Source organism: Manacus candei, unplaced genomic scaffold (genome assembly GCF_025592945.1).
Source record: "Manacus candei isolate 608988 ecotype Guabito, Panama unplaced genomic scaffold, ASM2559294v1 h1tg000056l, whole genome shotgun sequence".
In the NCBI taxonomy this organism is placed as follows: domain Eukaryota; kingdom Metazoa; phylum Chordata; class Aves; order Passeriformes; family Pipridae; genus Manacus; species Manacus candei.
Window position 1 is genome coordinate 1,809,418 of NW_026138104.1, and position 21,701 is coordinate 1,831,118.

The 21,701-nt window shown below is 44.4% G+C and overlaps 2 protein-coding genes across 2 annotated transcripts; one reads left to right on the forward strand and one right to left on the reverse strand.

The window, feature by feature from the left end:
- Positions 1-292: 292 nt before the first annotated feature.
- Positions 293-4,332, reverse strand: FZD1 (frizzled class receptor 1). The gene has a single exon (XM_051802174.1). The coding sequence runs from the start codon at positions 4,322-4,324 to the stop codon at positions 2,582-2,584; it is 1,743 nt and encodes a 580-aa protein (XP_051658134.1). The 5' UTR covers positions 4,325-4,332; the 3' UTR covers positions 293-2,581.
- On the forward strand, positions 4,332-20,962 carry LOC127477639 (WAS/WASL-interacting protein family member 3-like). The gene is made up of 2 exons (XM_051802205.1): positions 4,332-4,699; positions 20,257-20,962. Exons 1-2 carry the CDS (start codon positions 4,418-4,420, stop codon positions 20,347-20,349), a joined length of 375 nt encoding a protein of 124 aa, XP_051658165.1. The 5' UTR covers positions 4,332-4,417; the 3' UTR covers positions 20,350-20,962.
- Positions 20,963-21,701: the final 739 nt, after the last annotated feature.

Below are 21,701 nucleotides of genomic sequence, written 5' to 3' on the forward strand. Positions count from 1 at the left end.
ATTTGAAAAAAGTAAACAAGCCAAAAATCATTTACATCTGCCTCCAGATCTACATAATGAAATGCTTTACTAGCTCGTAACACTAAAAATTAACCAGCCTTTCAGTCTTTCCTAACAAACCCACACTTACAGAATGGCACTTTGAAAAATGAATTACAGAAAAAGAAAAAAAAAAGAATGTCTTGTGTTGAAAGATTAAAGAATGTGTGTACTTTCCACAGATCTGAAATGCTTCCATTTAAACTGTCCAGTTAAACTATTGTTTAACTCTGGATTAACCAAACATTCAAAATTCAACAGAACAAAACTATTTTACTCATTAAAATGTTCTGACAATATTGCAACATAGTCCGAGTGTCCTTTTAAGCAGAATATCATTATAAGAAAATATCTTTTTTTTTGTATTTTAGTAGGAAAGGGAGAAGAAAGGCTAAGTTGAGAGAACCCTTTTCTACAACCAAAATAAAAACACCAAAAAAAAAAAAGAACTGGTGAGCTTCTTTCTTCTCCTGCCATATACCAGATCTCTTCTTAGATTTCACACCACCGACCATACCCTGTCAGAGATTTTGAACAGTTTACATTACTTCTTTTGAAGGATTAATTTAGACTGGCCCAGAAATAAAAAACAAAATGCACAATGAATTCCTACACTGAATTTCAGCTTGCTACTGTGAACTCAACCTAAGAAAAAAGAAATCCCACACATCTTGTAGCATATACACTGCTTTCACAGAGTATTTAAGTTCATCAGAGGAATACATAAAGGGACAAGATAGTTTTGTACAAAACCTCAATTTATTTCAGAGAAATTAAAAATATGGTATTTAATATATATAAATTTCTATTCCTCTATAAATATAGATGATCTTGTGATAATGAACAGAAATAAATGCATACCAAATTAAAATAATTTTGCATTTCAGGGTATGGTAGCCATAGATAATGTTTATGAACCTAAATACAGGCATTTGTAATATTAAAAAAAAAAGTTTAAAACAATACAATCAGGAGAGAAGCATTCTGCTGTTTTTCATACAGAGGTCTACATATTCAAATGCATCTGTCGAAAGTTACAATTTAATCTTTAACTTTTTTTATGGATTAGAAGCACAATCCCACACATCCAGGAGCATACAAGGTAGTAGATATACTGCACACATGGTATCTTATCCTTGCAGTATGCAATGTTATTACTGGACCGAAAATAAGACAGGGAAAAGAAAGCAGAGATTCTTTCAAGTCTCACAACTCACCAGACTGCTTAAACATTATGGTTTTCTGCTTTCCCTTCCATCGTTTTTACTACTGGCAAAAATGATCACACCCTCATAATGTGTAATGAATTAAATCTCAATGAATTACAATTCAGAAGAATGGCAACGGCTCCAATGTTTCCCATATTAAGAGCCGGTGTATCAATATAATTGGGGGGGAGGGGAGGGTGTGTCAACAAAAGCCTCAAACTGAACGCTGCGTTTTATTCCGACGGAGCTCTTTTCACTGAGCCCGCATTTCCTGATCCTGCTGACCCCAGCCGGCCGCAGCGCGGCGGGGAGGGACCGGGGCAGGCGGCGGCGGGAGCACCCGCGGAGCGCCCCCGGACTGCAAAGTGGGCTTAAAAAAATACCAGAGCAGGAGGGAATTTCGGTGTCTTTCTGTCCCCAGCCACCTCCTGAGCCATCGGACGTGCTACAGGTGCAGGCGGTGCTGAACCCCAACTCCTACAGGGAAGGGGGTCAACTCCTCCCGAGCCGTGTGGGGCCCCGCAGCCGCCCCAGACCGGCCGCGCTCCGGGCAGGGCTGGATGATGTTCGCATCTCCCGAGAAGGGCCCGGCGGGGTCAGCGGGGCCGGGGCCCGGTGCAGCGCTGTCCCTGCGCCACGGCCAGGCGGCTCCACGTCCTCCCCGTAGGCGGACGGGATGGGGTCCGTCCTCCCCCACACGGGGCCAGGGCGGAAAGCGGCGCTCCTGCCCATCCCCACCTCGGAGTCGGGATCGGGAGCCAGCCCGGGTCAGAAGGCGACCCCGGCCGCGGCCGCAACCCCGCTCCGGGCCCTGCTGCTGATGCAGCCGAAATTCCAAGCAAAGCCATTACAAAACCTGTGGGGGGGAGAAGAAAGGGGTTTTTTTCGTTTCTCTTACCGGCAGCTTTTCCCATTCTGCCCTACGAAATACAAATCCAAAGCCTTTTTTTCTTTAAATAAAAAAGGGGGGGAGGGAGGCAAGGAAGTAAAATCCGCAAACGGGTTAAAAGTGTCCTAAATAATTAAAAAAGTGAGGTTTTTTGCAATTTAAATACAAATATACTTACAAAATCTTACAGAGGCTATTTACATCCCTCTCCCCCAACCTGACAATGCGTTCAGCTCCTACAGGAGACAACCCGAGCAGCGTGGGGAGGGCCGAGCCCTGCGGTCCCGGGCCCCAGAGTCCCCCCGGCTCGTCCTCCGCTCCCTGTCGCCTGCGGAAGACACTTGCGGTCCCCAAAGTTTGCCCAGGCTGGGTAAGGAGTTGCTTCCCGAGGCAGAGCCTCGGTCCTTTGGCCGCCCACATCCCCCTGGTCCGGCAGGCAGGGGTCTCAGACAGTGGTCTCGCCCTGCTTGCTGTTGGTGAGCCTGGTGTAAAACTTCCTCCAGGAGTTCAGGGTTTTCCCAGACCAGATCCAAAAGCCCGAAGTGATGCCCACAATTAAGGTCATGAGATACTTGATCATGAAGACAGTAAAGTCAGGGCTCATAGGCGGGTGGTGGCTGCTGTGGTTGTTGGGGCAGGGAATGGCATAGCTCTTACAGCTCTGTGTGACCCAGCTCCTCTCCCACTGTTCCCTAAAAGCTTGCTCGTAAAAATAGCAGGCAATGACGATGGTGGCCGGCACCGTGTAGAGGACGCTGAAGATGCCTATCCTCACCATGAGCTTCTCCAACTTTTCTGTCTTGGTGCCGTCGTGCTTCATGATGGTCCGGATCCGGAAGAGGGACACAAACCCAGCCAGCAGAAAAGAGGTGCCAATGAACAGGTAGACGAACAAGGGGGCCAGCACGAAGCCCCGCAGGGCATCCACGTTGTTGATGCCCACAAAGCAGACACCGCTGAGAACGTCCCCATCCACTTGTCCCAGGGCCAGGATGGTGATGGTCTTGATGGCCGGCACGGCCCAAGCAGCCAGGTGAAAGTACTGGGAGTTGGCCTCAATGGCCTCGTGGCCCCACTTCATGCCGGCAGCAAGGAACCAGGTGAGGGAGAGGATGACCCACCAGATGGAGCTGGCCATGCCAAAGAAATAGAGCATCATGAAGAGGATGGTGCAACCCTCCCGCTTCGTGCCCTGCGCCACGGTGCGGGAGCCGTCCTCGGCAAAGCGCTCGTTGCAGACCACTCTCTCCTCCAGGAGGAAGCCGGCGATGTAGGCCACGGCCACCGCCGTGTAGCAGCCCGAGAGGAAGATGATGGGCCGCTCAGGGTAGCTGAACCGCTTCATATCCACCAGGTAGGTGAGGACGGTGAAGAGGGTGGAGGCACAGCAGAGCACCGACCAGATGCCGATCCAAGTGCGGGAGAAGCGCAGCTCCTCGGGCCCGAAGTACATGAGCCCGTAGAGGCGGCCGGGCTCGCAGGGCGCCCCGCAGTCCTTCTCCCCCAGAAAGCGGTAGTTCAGGTAGGAGGGCACCTTCAGCGCCCGCGGGCAGGTGAAGCGCCCACGGGGCTCGCCGGGCCCCGGTCCTCCGGGGCCGCCGCCGGCGCCCCCGCGGTGGGGGTTGCTGGTCCAGCTCTCGGGGCGCAGGGCGGGCGTGGGGGTGCCGCGCTCGGAGGCGTTCTGCCCCACGCACAGCTCGCCGGCCCCGTGCACGGGGAACTTTTCGCAGCGCAGCGTGTCGGGCCACTGGAAGCCGAACTTGTTCATGAGGGCCTCGCAGCCCTGGCGGGCCCGCTCGCAGAGGGAGCGGCAGGGCGGCAGGGCCTGCTCCAGCACCGTGCACACCGGCGCGTACATGGAGCAGAGGAAGAACTTGAGCTCGGCCGAGCACTGCACCTTCACCAGCGGGTAAAACTGGTGCACCTCCAGCCCCGCGTCCTCCTGGTTGGTGTGGCCCAGCAGGTTGGGCATGATGGTCTGGTTGTAGGCGATGTCGGTGCAGAGCGGGATAGAGATGGGCTGGCAGTAGCCGTGGTCCGGGATGGAGATGCCCCGCTCGCCGTTGGACTGCCCCCCGGCCGGCAGCACCGCCGCCCAGAGTAACACCAGCAGCAGAGGCAGCCGCGGGCACCGGCCGCCGCCAACTTCCCCGCCGCCGCTCACCGCCGGCCCGCGCCGCTCGGCCATGCTCAGTCGGTGCCGCCTGCCCTGCTGGGCTTTCGCCGCCCCGCCGCCGCCGCCGCCGCCGCCGCTGCTCCTCCCGGCCCGAACTTGCGACTCATGAAGGGAGCGGCGAGCAGGGACGGGGCAGCCCCGGTCGCCACTCGCGCGGCCGCGGCGCGCAGCGCGCAGCTCTCCTCGCACCGGCGGCAGCGACCGCCGCGCCTCCGACTACCGCCACCGCCTCCGCCGCCGCCGCCGCCGCCTGACCATTTGTGCCGGCCCCTCGAGCCCGCGCCCCTCGCCTCGCCGCGCCGCGCTCCCTCCGACCGGTTTCCAGGCGCCCCGCAGTCTGCCTTCACCGGAGGGAGGAGCCTTGAAACCGACGCCGAACTTTCCTGCGTAAGGGACCGTCTCCCAACGCCTCACCCGGGGGCGGGCGCAGGCGGCCGTGGGGCTGCCCCGCGCCGCGCACAAAGGCGGCGGGGGCGGCGCGGGGAGGGGCCCCCGCCGCGGGGGGAGAGCGGGGGGCCGAGGCCGCGCCGTGTCGGTCCCGGCTGTCCTGGGAGTGTTTTTGGGTGCCCCGGTGGTGACGATTGTTGAGGCCGTTGAGCGGCGCACCCCGATGGGGCCGGGTCCCGGCACCTCCCCGGAGGTCAGGCGGGCTAATCCCGGCGGGAGGATCTGTGTTTGGCACACAGCGAAGGGCAGGGTCGGGAGGGGCTGTCGTCAGGGCTCTGCTCCGGGGAGCAGTGAGCAGGGAGCGGTGGGCATCTCTGCAGGGCTGAAATGGGGGAGACGGGTTTATTGCGGTCACTTGGGATGCGGGCACAGACCGCGATGTGCGAGTGGCCAAAACTCGCCTCCCCTCAGAGACACTTTAAGTATCTCGTTACCGAGCTTTTGCCAGTGGATTATCTGCGCCTTCCATCGTGTCCACAGCAGCAGCCTGAGATACGAAAATAATCCCAGCAGGACTTTCCCATTCCCCTTCCTCCCTCTGCCTAGTGGTCAGCTATTCCAGAGTAATTCAAGATGAATGCTCCGTGACTTGCAATACCTCCCGTCAGGCTTTTGAAAATTTTGCTGTATTCTGGGGAGGGGGTGAACTAGGCATAGCATGCCCACCAACAGTGTCCATTTCTGCATGTCCGAAGCCCCTTTGCACAAACAGAATGGAGGTCCTGTTGGTGCTGCTGAAAAGCGTAGTCTAGAGAAATGATGGAGGCTGAATGGGGGATTTACTGTACTCTCTGTAATTGAATAAGAGTAATAAACTATGCTCCTGGAGAGGAGAAGAACCCTATCCCGTTCTCCATTCAGTAACCAAGCCTCTGCATCATGTATATGAATGTCCTTGTATTTGTCAGAAGGTTAATTTTGCCATTCAGAGCTGAACCAGGCATGGAACTTCTCTGGCCAGCTGTCTTCCTTCTCTGTAGCATGCTCTCACCCTTTCCCCCTTACATACTAATGAGCTGCAAAAATCCATTAGGAGTAAGACATGTCCAGCAGTTATTTCTAGCTGTCACAGGTGGCAAGGGTTAATAGAAGACATCCGTATTTCTTGGATAGCTACACATAGAATTTGGACCATGCTATTTAGGCCACTTTCTTTCTCCCTGTAGTACTGTCCCACATTCAAACTAATTAATAGCAAAATCTATGCTGTGTAACGACTGCAGGAGTGGGATCATGTTTAGAAATTGCACATCCTTAAATATGTTGATTGCTGATGTCCTTGTTTACTAAGGTTCATTGAGTTCTGTCAAAAACTCTTTTCTCAGAGAACTGTAGTTCAAAAATGATACACACAAATATCTTTTTCCATCTTCTGCTGAAAAAAGTTTGATTCCTTGAATATTGCATTTATAGTTTTAAGCTACAGATTTTTCTCTTCAGATCTACATTCAGTAATTAAAATTAGTAACTCTTTTCTAGCACAAAACCTAATTTATATCCAGCCCTAAACGGCAGTATGGTTTCCCTGTTCATCCTAAAACGATTGAACACTGGATCTTTAGGTAGGAACAAGTATATATGCTCTTTCTCACAGAAAATGAGTATGAATTTCTGCCTAGTTTCGGAAAGCCTCCTTGGCTTTCTGCTTGTCCTCTTCAGACCTGGGGATGCATCATGCAATCCAGGAAAGGTAATTAAGAGGTTTGTACATGTAGGTAATGGACTTTTTTTCAGACCAGTTGGTATAGAAGGAAAAGCAGACACATTTTTGGAATAACAAGCTATATTTTTGGTTCTGAAGCAGCAACTGTCTAAACACAGTAATTATCTAAAAGCTAAATACAACTTCAGAACTGCTGCAAGTTCAGATGTATCAGTAAGACCAGCTCAGTAAGAAAAAGTGGAAATGAGAATGGAGGAGGCGTTGTGGGAGGGCTGGGAGCTGGTAAGTTCAGAAAAGTTCCTAGGACTTGCTGGTTTTAACTGTTTAATGATTTTTCACATAACAGAAGAAAATCCTGTGTGGAAAAGAATCTTCCCAGAAGCACTTGTCCTACATTTCAAATACCCCAAACCACAAAACTCATCATTAGGGCCTAATCCTCTGTGGTCCAAAACCAGATAAGTTTAAACTGTGCCTGAGCAAGAAATCTAAGATGTGTTGATGCCCATCCACTACTACAGCAATGAACTTTCCCTGCCATCAAATCACCAGCATACTCTGATCTTACATTGGATGTTCCAGGGTTGCAACATACTTCATCCTGTGCACGGCTGTATTCCTTGTAGTTTTGCTGCTGAAAATGACCACTGAGCTCCAGCAGGAACTCCCACAAACCATCTTTAGAGACCGAACACACCTCTGTTGGTGAGGGAATGTTTCTCACAAAACAGGACATTCTCCCTCTCCTCTTTCAGACCTGATCCTTAGGGAAAACTACAGATCTTGTCCGACAGAAGTGCACATGGGAATTAGGTTTCCTAACTCTGCCCAACACCCAAAACTGGGGACTCAACAGAGATACTGGTCTGCTAGTACATTGTAATTTATTTCTGCTTCCACACACCACCACCTCTTCTGCTTACCTCTCTCCAAATCAACAGATTGTAAGGTAATTGTCTCTCCTTTTTACTTAGCTCATAAATGCCAGTCTTTCTCCCATCCTTAATGTCATTAATGTCTTCTCTATTCTAAAGCTACTATCTTCTTCCTTTCAGAGCTGGTTTAATTAAGGAGTATCTTAGCAAATGGTAAACAATTTTTCTTAACTGAAAGATGATTCTAACCCAAAGAAGAGTTTGTGCAACCAAAAGTCTGTCCCATTTTGCCACCTGTATGTCTTTGTCTAACAACATATACTGCTTCTTCAGGCAGCCCCAGTACTGCATATCACATCCACAGGAGACTATTGTTGTGCGTCTACCTTGCTCTTTTAATGATTCCTTAGGTATCCACCGTGGGTGACAATTAAAGAGGAACCTGGACTGGATACCACCATTGCTTGGGTCAATATGACAAAGAGAGCACAGGCACTCTTCCCTCTTGCCGTGGAAAAACAATCTTCCGTTCTAAAAGAAACAAAAATTTGGGTGTTAAGTCATAACTAAAAAGAATTTCAGCGTTTACTTCAAAACAATGTGCTAATGTTAGTTGGTACAGTAGCCATTACGGGAAATTAGGACTGTGGCAGATAGGCAAAGTACTGAGATTTGTCCTCTTGCATTCTTTATGTACCACTAGTAGAGTACTGGTTTATGCTGGTCTTGTTATGGGAGATGGGGATACAAATCTTTGTCTGAAAAAAAAAAGACACTATGTAAATCTTTACTTTTGGAAAGAGACAAAGCAAAAAGTTGTTGCAGTATTTTCTTGTTTTCCTCTATGTGACTGGCAGAAATAGGATAGAGTAAGTACTTACCCTCCACAGCATATAAGCAAAAATGTATATGGAGTAAGGCTAGTGAGCACCCAAACGAATAAAACATAAACACAGATAATAACATACATGTGTATTTATCCACCAATTTAAAGCAAAAGTTATGCTCAAATAATTAACAGTTAATTCAAAGTTTTATTATTTAAATGTCAAATAAGGTGTCAAAAGTGGGACAAGTTAAAAGTTGATTTTTGTCTCATATTGAACATGGATCTTGGCTGATTAGAAAAGTTAATACTTTTGGGTGTAGGGGCATTAGTTCTGGATGGAAAGAAAGGATTTTTGAGATCTGAGTAGAGAGAGGGATTAAAATATGTAATGTATGATGGGCAGCAGCAATGTTTATACTAAATTCATGAAGTCTCTTGGAGTTTCCAAATGAGGCAGTACATGTCCACAGCTCAGGTGGGTCTCATTTCCATCTGAGTACTGGCAGTACATATCAAGTCCTCATGATGCACAACCAGAGATACTTGCTGAAGAATCAGTACCAAGATTGTAAATGCAGTGAAATGAAGGAGAGATGATTACAGTGTCATACATCTGTCATAGTTTGAAATTGGCCCCCCCCTTGAGAGTTTGAGGGGCTCAGAGGTGATTGGGTGCCAGGGCAGTGTTCCCTGGAGAGCCGATCACCACCCATGTTGTTCGCTTCTGCTCAAAGTCATATATCACAGCCCCGGAAGCGGTTGGCAGTTCTGTCTTGGTTGTTTTGCTGTCGATGTCTGCTGCATGTAGGTGGAGAAGGCCAGGGGGTGGCTGGGCTCCCTCTCTCCTCCGCTGGGGGGAAGAGGGGAGCCCTGCGGCCCCCCTAACTCTGCCTAGGCCAGAGTAGAGACAGCATTGGAATGAGTGCATGTTTGTGAGGGATGCGACTCACAAACAACTGGTAAGTGGGAGAGAGAGAGAGAGACAGGCCCTGCAGCCAGGCCCTCTTCTTCTTCCCCCCCCACCTTTGCAGCCAAACTGTAGAGGAGGGCTGCTTTTCCCTCTCACTGTTTAGTGAGAGTGGATGTGAGGCTCAGCATTGGAGCAGAGCCAAGTGGATGGGCCAGAGGAGGCTCGATTGCTAGGGAGAAAAATCCCAGGCAAGAATTGGAGACGGACCCCAGAGAGAGAGAGAGAGGGGCCCAGAGGATGTCCTTGCAGTGATTTAAATGGAGGACAACCGAAAACCTGAAGGAGGAATCAGCATTCCAGGACACAGACGCTTGATAAGCTGAACTACACTGCAGCAAGCCTACGAACCGAGGTATGACACTGAGAAGGAGAAATCACACAGCAGCAGAAGAGAAAGGACTCAAAGCTACTTTCTTGGACTTTGTAAGGAGAAAGGACTTCGGCAAACAGCTGAAGGTTAGTTAGGGAGTGTTCAGGAGCCCAGAACACTCCCACGAGAGACAGAGACTGTGTTACATATCAGCCTTGGAAGGCTGCTCCTGGACTAAAGTTAAAAGGGGGGGCTTGAAAGGACTGACAGTCAGAAATGTAATATATATATATATATAGCTGTTTTTAGTTTGTACAGTATATTTATTTGTGTAAATAAATGTATATACTTCCCCCTTCCCCTACAGAAGCCTCTGGTCTGAAAGTTTCTCTCCGGTGTTAGGATAAATTGTGAGAAGGGGTGGGGGAAACCTGGAAATTGGATTTTTTTTTTTTGATTTCTAATGTGGCTCAAACTTCCATAATCTCAAATTGTAAGATGAAATAAGGTACACCCTTACACTGCCATATTAAAACTACCATATATTTCTGGTGATAAAATCGTTAATGCAGATAATACACACTCCTTAAACTAAGCTGTTTGACCCTAGAAGTTAAGAGAGAGGTCTACACAAGAAGTTGAGACACAGAGGTCTACAAAACAAAATTCTGGAGAAGAAGTACCTGGGCAAGACTCCCATGTAGCTTTTACAGTTGCATGATAAGATATTTTTCACTGTGCAACATGCCAATGACACAACCATCTGCCCCAGGGCCACAGGCCATAGCATCTCACAGATCTAGTCTTGATAGAAGAACAAAATCCTTAAAATTTAAAAGCGTACCTTGGACATTGACTGTTTCTTGGAACATCTAGAAGAGTCTTGGAAGTATGCCTGTGCTGACACAAATAATAAATGCATGCAGTGATTGGCAAAGAAAATCAGTAGGAGCTGAACATGAACTATAGGTGGTGGTGCAGTCAGCAGCCAGAATACTTTCTGCAGCGAGGGGTCTCAAGGCGGTACAGCCAAGTGTTTAGAAAGTCATCTCAGTGCAGAGGCAGTTGTTATAAACAAGCATTTGACGAGGTACCAAGTAATTCTCTTACCATTGGGTGGCCCAGGTCACCTTACCCTCAAATTTATCCCAGGCGCCTTTATATAAGTCTTTTATTAATTCGTTATATTAGTTTGCAATTGTCAATTTAGGTTAAAAACTGTACTTTTATTTGTATTTGGGGGTTGTGGGAATAAGAGAAATAGAATGGAAATGCATCTCTAGCCACTGAAGTCAGTGGTAATTTATTTCTGCTGAGTGATACCTATTGTAAGGCAAATGTTTTACCAGGTAGCATGGGCTAGGAATGAAGGGCAACTTTTGACTGGCACTGGTGTAAGTCAGCCCCCCATTACAGTGATTTTGTATGTTTTAAAGAGGCATGAGGAGAGGCAGTATGTGCAGTCAAAGCAAACTACAAAGAGTCTCTTCCTCCCAATACTCACAGCATTTTTTGCTTAATGCTGTTTATTCAAGATAGATGGAGTATGTGGAGATTCGATTTGGTTTTCTTTTCTGTTCAGAAGAAATGTAGATGATCCCTTGCAAATTAAAGCCGTATGTTGCCTGCCTTCCCTGACATGTTCTGTGCTGGGGTGAGAGGCGCAGGGGCTGCAGCCCAACTGCTGCTGCCAGAAGTTTTCTGGAGAACAAGAAAAAGTCACAACTCTTAAAAGGGCAATTGCAGATCACAGCTCATTTTGTTCAGAGAGAATGCGAACATTTTTATTCTCTTTTTATTTCCCTTTCTTGAGCAAGTTCTTCTACAGTTACATACGGTGCCTGAAAACACAGACTCTCTCTTGTTCTTCAGACACAGAGAGGCTGATTTAAGGGCCTAAGATGGCAATCCTTACTCCCTGGAGTAGACCTACTGATTTCACAGATGCAAGGGAAGGGAGTAGAGCTTCACAAGGCTGTGATGTAAGGAGAAATTATGTGATGAGCTCTTACTTCTGGCCTCATGCTGCTCTTGCTGTGCTTTAAGTACCTTCCTTTTAAAGAAATGACTCCCCATTTCCACTGATGTAAATGAGATTCAGATCATATTTGCTGCATTAGTATTTCAAGATACACAAATTGAAAAGGTATGTGTATGAGGTGGGGAGATAGAGTGGAGGAAAGCTGTTTTTATGTATCTTTTAGGTGTGTATATTTTCCGTGAATGCTGTTTAGAGAGTGAGCAGGATGAGATCAGAGCAGGAGTAATTCCAAGCCTGCATCTTGCTGTTTTCAATGGAATGTGGCTTGGTACACGTTAAAGGACAATCTCAACTTTCCCTTTAGAAAAAATCTTTTGAGCTTTTGCTTTTCTTTGTAAAGACAGTTTTAAATGTTAACCAGTGTAAACAGAGGCAAACTACCCAGTAAGATTGAAAGGAATGCACCACAAGGATCTGCTTGTAAGCACTTCTCCCCTAAATACATTCTTCTTCCTATAGGATCGGTCAGCTGTATTTTGAAATAAATTCTTTTCAGAAATTTTGGGCTGGTTGTGTGAAAGGAATTGTCTTAAGGATAGACAGGATTAGCATTCTAGACCTTCCCCTCATTCTGCAGCTGACTTTTATAGTCAGTATTTCCCCTACTCTTTGACCCTGGCTGCGCAACAACTGTTCAACACTGTGGCACCTCTATCAGATATCCCATGTGGGCCCCAGATAAAGCATCCTTAGTCTGATCACCACAGTCTTCAAAGAGGAGAAAAAGGAGCACTTCATAAAAATCTCAAAATTCACAGTAGGGAATGTTACCTAAAGGATGGTGAAATTTCATTCCCTATTGTCACAGGTAGTCATTCTGTATCACTCACAGATACAATCACAACATTTAGCCCAGCTGCAAATTGTTCAAGCCTCTCCTAGTATCCCTGTCAGAACATTAACCTATTGCACATTGGCGGGTGCATCTGGATTCTTTGCTTCTGGATCTCGTAATGTCTCTGTTTTTCTTAGTGACTAACAAGATTGTGTAATTTTTACTGGATTTGGACTTATCTGTGGAAAGCCACACATTTACCATCTGCAGGGATGGTTGTTGTAATTCTGTGTATTTTCATATGGCATTGCTGACATTAAGAAAACTATTTCAGAGTTCCCAGCACTGAAGACCTGGAGGACAACCACGTCCTCTCAGTGGCCCAGGTCTTCTGTCCCCTTCAGTTGTCCAGGTGCCAAATACAGAGTCTGTCAAGGTTTGCTTCCTTATCTCAAAGTGTCATACTGGCCTGATCCCTGTCCTGTCAGGGATGGCTGGTCTCAGAAGCCACAGCCCCTTACAGCCCCATACTACTGCAGTAACGCCCTCAGCCTCAAGCCTGCACAGTGGGAGTGAGCCCACTATCTAGGAGACACAGCTAGTGCAACAGCTGGCTGACTGAATATGTAACATCCAAAATTTATGTAATTTTTTATTTTCAGAGGAAAACATCTCCCATTTCAACTCTCATTGGTAGCCATACTATTGTAAGCAAGGTCCACTCATGCCCATCCTTACAAACTTTACCAGGAAAGTGAGATAGATGAGGACTTCATGTTTAGTCTTCAATTTTTGGAGCTCTTTAATTAATGAATAAGGATATACATAAAAATATGAACACTTAATAGAAACCAATACAAAAGGATGGGAAGGGAAAAGATGAGATACCTACCTTCTGGCTCTTAAGTGTTATTATCCATTAATGTTGAAATAATTGTTAAAATTCACAATCTACTACTACTACTTTGCTGATGGTGATTGTTTTGGGTATTGTTCTGCCATTTATTATAGCTAGGCAGATGGACAAAGTATTTCTGCAGAGGCATCGAGATTTTATATTTTTATTTATATACTTTTTTGCAATTGTATAGCTGCTTCTTTTAATAGATCATGACTTTTTAAAAATGCAGACTGATGTAAATATTTGCCTAAAAGTCTGCACTGTACCTACAGTTACATTCGTCCAAGTACATATGTGATGGCATTAAGAGTTTGGAAGTCTGGGTCCTCCTCCAAGCAGAGAAGGGCTAGAGCAGCTCATCCAAAACTTTGTCCACACCACTGCCGCAGCAAGTAAAAGGGTTCACTGAACTGCTTTGGGAGGGACTTTTTGCTCCTTCTCACAAATGATGTATTTATGACTTCATAGTTGCAGCTGATCTGCAGTAGAAATTAGGCTGCCATAAAACCACAGCCTTGAACTCACGTCTCTGGGATATGCCAGTCAGCATTGCTTGAGCATTAAAAAAAAGTGACAGAACTGTGTTCCCACATATTGTGTTAAATAGCAGCAAGCTTAAAGATGCTTCAAATCATAGCAAGCCTCATTATGAGCCAGTGTAGCACTCAGAGTGCCAAGGACAGGCACTAATTGGTTTTGCCATGTCTGCTATACCACTTCTATTACTTTTTTTTTTCTCTTTCATAAATGCACAGCACTAGGGATATGAGACTTAAAGGCTTGTCTTTTTTTGGGAAAAAAATGCCAATATTAAACTAATCCCCTGTGTAGACACTCTTATTTCAGTTTAAAAGTGCCTTTCATGGCATTAGCAAGTTGATTCCTTGCTGACATAAGCTTAATCAATATGAGGCACTTACCCTGATATAAATTTATCTCCATGATGGGGTTGCACCAATTTCTCTACGTGTCTTTGAAAAACTATTTAGATAAATCAGTTATTTCTTCAAATTGGCAAGTTCTCACTCACTGAAGATTTTCAATACAGCACTGTGGCCAGCTGAAAAATGAATCACTTCAGTAAAATGTAAAGAACTCTTTGCCTTTGTATGGTGCTACCCATTAAAGCTCTGAAAGCTGCAAATATCAATAAACTTAGAGCAGCTTTGCATCTACATTCTTAATCCCCATTTTCTAAATGCAGGAACTTAGATGTAGAGAAATGAAGTACATTTCCAAGGTCAAAAAAAGAGTATGTGGTAAAGCTGGTTTCAGAAACAGACCAATGACTTTGAATACCCCTGGTCCCAGTGTCTTTCTGGAACTTTATATGTAAAAAGTACTGGTGCCTGTGCCTTCTGGTAATCAGCCCTTTAAAATCAGATTGCCAGAGCTGGACAGATGTATCCGAGAATAACTAGTCTGTAATCTCTCATTTGAGTTTTGTAAATACAAGACTGACTTTTTCTTATTGAATGAAGATCTGCCCTTGTAATAATATCACCACCTTACTAAATATTTATTTCTAGTGGTATCCTCCTTTAGGTATAAACATAGACATTCTAATCTCAATTTCTGAGGCAAAAAGGATATTCTCTACCACTTGTTATGGCTACACCAAGTATATTTTTATCCTAGGGATAAACATTTCAAAGATTACTCTGTGAACAGAGCTTTTTAGACTAGGAAGAGGACCACAATGACAGTATTGATGCAGTACTATCATCCATCTCTGGAAAAATGGTTATGGTCCAAATAACCACTCTGTCTGCTCTGTATTGAAACAAGTATATTAGTCTGAAATCCTGTAAGAGATGGATCTGGTCACAAACAAAACCATATATTAGGAAAAAAGATGACAATGTCAGGTCTGAATTGATCTCCTCAGATCAGGCTAAGGTCCAGAGTAATGCTGTGGTATGCACATAAAATAAACCACAGCTGGGGTTTTTGTCATGGAGTGCTTGCTCACTCTGTTGTTGAGTGATGCTACTAAAAGTTACTGAAACTTGAAACACGGTGAAAATGTTTTTTAAAGCCTGAAAAAAACCACTTCCATCCTTTGTCATATATCTCAGATTTATACCTTGAATTCTATTATCTGGAATTCAGTTACACCAATGATTTGTGAAATGCATGGATACTTACAACATATTAAACTACAAAGACCTTAGTTGTGCAGTACAAATCCTGTCTGCAATTAAGGCAATTAAAATGGGAGGCTTGAGGCAGAACTACTGAAAAAATATTTGCAGACCTATCAAAAGTCTTTCTGTGCCCCTATTCCCAGAGTACCTGAGCACCTCAGCACCTCAAAATCTCTAATGTGTTTGTTCTGAAAGATAAAAGTACTGCTCTGTCTTTTGTTTTGGACAGAGAAATCTAAGGCAGAGAGAGATTAAAATGACCTGTTCAAAGTCAAGTAGGAAATCTGTGATAGAAAAGGGAATTTAACCTAAAGCTGGCACACACATTCTTTTTCCTGAGGCCTATTTTTCCTCCCTGGAAAGCTTTGGAGGGCTGTGAATCACAGTTGTTTTAAGCCCCCTGAGGGAGATGGTCCCACACCTTGTCCCACTCCACGGCGTTTCTCCCACAGCAGCACCCCCAAGGCAGTGGGGAGAAGCAGAGAAATGGCTGCCTCAGCTGAAATCTTACCAGCAAAACTGACTGCACTTCCCATTGCAACGATTCCCTTCTTCAGCTCTTGGCATGGCTACAGGGTTACTAGTGCATGCAGAGGGGAAAGGGAAGGTGTGAGCTGAAAGACAGGAGAGGAGTGGATGGTTCCTGTCAGCAACAGCCCCAGCTTTGACAGGCATTAAGCAGTCACGAAGCTGCAGCTCAGACTGCACCTTCACAAAGCAAATTTAGTCATTAGTTATTCTGACTTGAATTAAAAATACAGTCATAGCTGGACCAACCAGTGAGGTTACAAATATTGGGAGAAATCCCTATTGTTTTGTTCCTTCCAGTACTGCAAAGGGAAATTGAGGGACCTGGGAGTAGAAAAGACCTTGAATCACCTTGATGTTGACTCATTCCCTGAATAGGGGGGCAGCAGGAGTTGAGGCCATAATTTTATCACCTGCTCCCTGCTATGTATGGCAGGACCCTTGACAATGGATTTGTTTAAAGTCACAGTATTAGTCCATGGCCAGGCTATCACCTTAGACTCTCTCATAGTAGCGTACAAGCTTCTTAATATCTATTTTCTTGTCTGAAAAGCAGTCAAGATGACAGATGAATGTTCTGACTAAGCATGTTTATATTTATGTATTTACTTGCTTTGTTGCCGGTTTCCTTTCCCTACCTCCCTTTTATGCTCTAACTAATAAATGTCTCTGTCACCATGCCATTGTCAATAGCAATTTAAATTACACATCAGACCATGCAAGCAGCTCACACATTATCAGTTAGCAGGAAGGGAAAACCCAAGGACAGTGGTGCAGAGCAGTCTTGCCATCTCTGCTAGTGTGGGTTGCAGAGCACCATTTCTGAAGGGGCTGTACCCCTCTGTTACTGTGAGGAGATAGCTGTCTGCCACTGGAAAACTCTGGACTGGGCAGTTGGACTTAATTTAATAGCCAGATACCCTGTACTACCTCTACTGTGAGTGGATCTCCCAGTGCCACTACTCACACCAAGGAGCAGGTCTCTTCCTGGGAGAAGAAACAGCCCTTGATAAAGAGGAAATGGTGCAAGAGGAGATGCAAACACTGTCCCTTTTATGTTATGGGTAGGAAGTAGAGAGTCCTGACTGCTTCTCAAAAAGCCTAACCAATGAAGTTGAGAACATGTCATGACAGATAGGTATTTGTCATACTGTGCAGCAAATCCTCAATGACTACATAAATAAAAAAAGACCTCGATGAAAGAAATTTGACTAGAGGCAGAGTGTTAGCAATGATGATCACCAACATGAAAACTCAAGTGTAGGCTGAGAATTTGAATTATCAGGATTCAAATCTAAACCACATTGCAAAATATGTGGAGTAACTACTGGACAAGAACTTAGATATGGAATTGTTCAATTAAAAATGGGGTTGAAAAACCCCAACATTTTAACTTTGCTGATTAGTGTTGGGTGATTATTTATCTCAAGTCGGTCAGAGAAAATTTGGCTGGGATTTGAAGTGGAGGTTTCATAGACATACAGCGTTTAGTGTGTGCCCAAATATTTCACCTCTCTTCCTTTGGCCTGTGTATAGGCAGTGGCACTTTGGCTGCCTCTGACTGCAATGAAAATGAGATTTTCTTCAGTATATACTTTACCTTTAAAAGGATTATCTCCCATGTTTTTTTCCCAGAGAATCAGATGATCAGACCATCTTTTGGAAACAAAAGGACAAACTATAGGGAGGGTTATTTACTACAGTGCTTGTGATAACTGCCTTTTGGCTGAGGTAATGGACGTGACACCTAAAATCAGCAAGAATATTTGGTAGAAGTACCTACCAGCCTAATTCACAAATTCTGGCAGCATGCACATAGTCATTATTTCACTACTCTTGTTTTTTCTTTAAAAATTCTCTCTCTCTTTTCTTAAAACAGTAAAGAACCAATGAACTCATAATCTCATACTTAGGCTAACAGCTTTTAACCCAAGGAACGTAATCTGCCCTTATATTTTATCAAGATAAATTCCAGACATAATTAGTTTTCCCAGACTCAACTCTTGGCCTGTATTTCTCACAAGTTGATAATCACCCAATAAAAATAAATAAAAATGTCACCCTTCCAAATTAATATCTGACATTGCTCATAGCTGATATTGTTCAGAGATCCCTTTTGCATCCGCAGGAGACAGCTGCATCTTTCTCACTGCTGTTCCCTGACCAATTCTGTGCAGCCCATGTAGTGTCATGCATAGCTTTCTCATGTTGCTGTAGACTAATGACAAAGAAATTGGATGTGTATTTTAGGACATTTCCATTTTGTAACCAGACATCTTCCCTATCTTATAACAAGAGGGATTATAATACAGAATGTCAGTGCTACACAATTACAGTTTATTTCCATGCTGAAGGAGAAGGGAGATGTGAAGTTGAAGGTCAGAGCCTTTAAAGAGTGAGAAATGTCTCCTGCAGGTGCTTGGTTTATAATTGCCCAGGATAGAGCTGCTTTATTGAGGTTTGTTGTCATAGTAAAGGTCCCAAGAAAAACAGGTTTGCTTCTTTTTTTTTTTGTCCTGGCATCTATCAGTGTCAGTGGACGCCCACAGCCATAGCCAGGAGTATGCCCTCACTTCTGGCCTCTGATCTGAGCAGCTTTTGCTCATGCCCTGGGGAGATGCTGGGCAGACAAAGCAGTAGGGAGCAGGCAGCACCCCAGGTGATAAAATGTCCCGTTTCCATTCTGCTCTACGGAAAATTTTAAAAGCTTTGATGTCTGAAGGCATATGCACTCCAGCAGAGAAAACTTCACAACTCATCCTCTCCTTAGCCAAGAGTAGATCTTTTCTATTTTCTCACAAGCTGCCTGACAACACAACAGATATAAAAATTGGCACTATCAACATATCAGATCATGAACCAGCTTTCCTGAATGTTATTATTACAGCAATTCTTAAGTGAGATAAAAATTGGTAGTTTAATAACTCTCCTTAGAAGGATGCTTAGCATACCCAAAATAAGGCTCAGTGCAATTAATTTGACTAAACAATTCAGAAGAAAATACATTAATGTGAAAAGTATAATGGAGGAATTACCACATGAATGTTCTAATTGCCTAGATTCTAAAACACATAAGGGGATCAGGGACCTGACAGACACCAGAATCCATAATTTCCACTATCATATGTTTTTGCAATAGAAAGTAGAATTAAGTAAACACATTCTTTGCTATTTAATTAAAGGAGTATACAATTTTAGAGATAATAGTGTTGATAGTGGACAAGAAAGCACAGCTCTGTTCACATACTCATAGCCAAGAACGTGCAACCATTTCATCCAGGGAATATACTGTGGCACTTGATCCTCTTGGTACTGAGCAGGTTGCATATGCTCTCTTACAGAGCCACTCTTCAGATTCATCCAGCAATAGAGGCAGAATATGTCCTTTCATTTATGCTTCATCTCACAGTTCTGCTGTGCTCCTGCACTGGGAACAGGTGGTGTTTGAACTACCCTGGGCAGAAGGTGCCCAGTTCTGACCAGGCACAGCAGTACCAGGAGACTGACTATGCCAGAGTTATGCCGTAGTTTGGTTCAGAAAGTCCGGCTGTTTCACCGGCTCCAGCCACTTAGGGAGAATGAATAAAAGAAGTCAAAAAGAATTAATAAAAATATGGTGATATATGAAAAGCTCTTGCAGTGAGCATCTGCCTGGAGTTGGATGCCCAGGACTGCAGATAGAGATGTTTCATTTTTTGTGTGTGACCACAGCACAACTATGGAGTTGCAACCTGTAGAATGCCCAAGTTTTCACAGTTTCATACCCCTGTTCCCTTTGCACTTTCTACAAGGTAAGAATGAGCAGATACCACAGAACAGCAGCTGCACAGTAACCTGTTATTCTCTGGTAGCTGATCTGGGCACACAGTTTCTCCATCCAAATTCAATTAACGTGAGAACCACTGGGGAGAAGAGAAAGTAGATAGTGCTACAAGCATTTGCTAGCTGTATACATCAACACTGTGCTGGCTTGCTTTTGGAACACTGGTGGCAGGAAATAAGCAGCAGCTATGGTAGCATCAATGGCAGGAGAGGCAAGTTCCCATTCAAACAGTTCCTGCTAAACCATGGAGATCCAAAGAGCAGACTTGATGACTGATGTTGGCCTTCAGGCTGCATACAACTGCCTGCTGCAACCAAGAGTTTTAAATCTGGCTGCATAACAATGCATAGTAATACATATTAATGTACATGGGATGATTTTCAGAAGCTGTATCTTCTGTCCCGTGAAGATGGATACTTGGTTTTTAGGGACCACTCTGAAGAAATCAGACTTCAAAAAATAGCATGAATATGGCTATATTAGCTGTGCATACAGCTGTGATAAGATGGACCTTGGTCCAGTAATCCTGATCTTGTTTGTTTGTTTTTTTTAAAGTACAAAATATATTTACATCACTGACTTGAAAGGTCCTGGTAGTTATGTTGATTGATTATTGGTTCTATTTATGTTTGCAGACAAAGAAGAGTGAGAAGAAAAGTGAGAAGAGCAACAAAGTAGTCAGAAGTGGGATAGCTGCAGGAACAGAAAGTGTAATGGCAAGCTATTGAAGGCTGCCACTGCAAGCACCAGCAAAGCAGGCAAAACAGATACTTGGATGTTAAGGAACACAAGAAGGTTGCAGCTAAAGGCAATAACTCTACCAGTTTTAAGGAGAGGAAGATCCCACTGATCCAGCTAACTACAGAAGTTTGACCTTAGTCACTGGTGGAAAAAATTATCCTGAACATATTTACCAAAATACTAAGGCCAGTTTCAGAGGAAGCAGAGGGCCAGATACAGTATGACTTCCAATCAGACACAAGCTGTATTGATCAAATTATCACTCTTGACAACCAATGGGAGGGAAGCAATAAAAGTGGGTTAAAGCTTTTGGAGGAAAACAACTGGCTTGAGTGGATACAATATAGAGCGTGTGGATGTCATATAGTGTTTCAGATAATTGTAATTCTAAAAGGTGCATGTTGAGACTCCTGTAGTGCAGTAAGAAATGGTAGAAATGTCAAGCAATTGGGTAAGTCCAAGGAGCAGGGGGCATTGAATTACACTCATTTTCCATCATGAAGCTGAATGTTGCTGAATTAGGCTTGGACAGTATAATTTTGAAAGATCTATAGCAAAGCTTTTCATTAAATATAAATTATAGTTGATCACTGGCAAATATGTCTGATTAAATGAAAGTATTATTTGCCACCTCGGAAAACTGGTTTTGTAGACTTGAACTTAAAATTAGTTCCAAGAAGATGGTATGGAGTTCCAAGAAGATGAGGTGGCTGCATCTTGGAGAAGGAAGAGTATATACTGTGCTGACATGCATCATAAAGGAAGTTACAGAGAAGTCTGGTCCTACATGTAGTTATATCAACATCAGCATCAGTAAGTTCAGCATCAGTGGTTCAGTAAAGACGAATTAAAACAGTTGTGTACCTTAGTCACAAATGGTGCACAGTAGATGATGAGATTATGGATCAATAAGGATAATACATAAACAATCCATATGGGGTTTTGTCAAATTTATTATTACTTCATGGACTGGAAATAGCTCCAGTAAATGAGATAAAACTGAAAAAAAAGACTAGGGACGACTCTTCAAAATATTTCAGGTAGAAAGGGAAAACATTTTAAGATATCAGAGACTGAGTCACAAAATCAAGGCAAGGGACTGACTGTAATTAAAAGATTATAATGATTCTGATAAAGCAGACCACACCAATACATGACACCAAAACCAAAACCAACCAACCAAAAAAAAATGCATTCAAGGCCTAAAAGCTGATATCAAGTTCATGGCTAGATATTGCATTAAATTAAGCTTTGTTTAATAGTGGAATAATCCATGCATAGGAAAGACCAACAATGGCATAGTGTTCCTCAGATCTGGAAGGACACTCTAGAAAGCCAG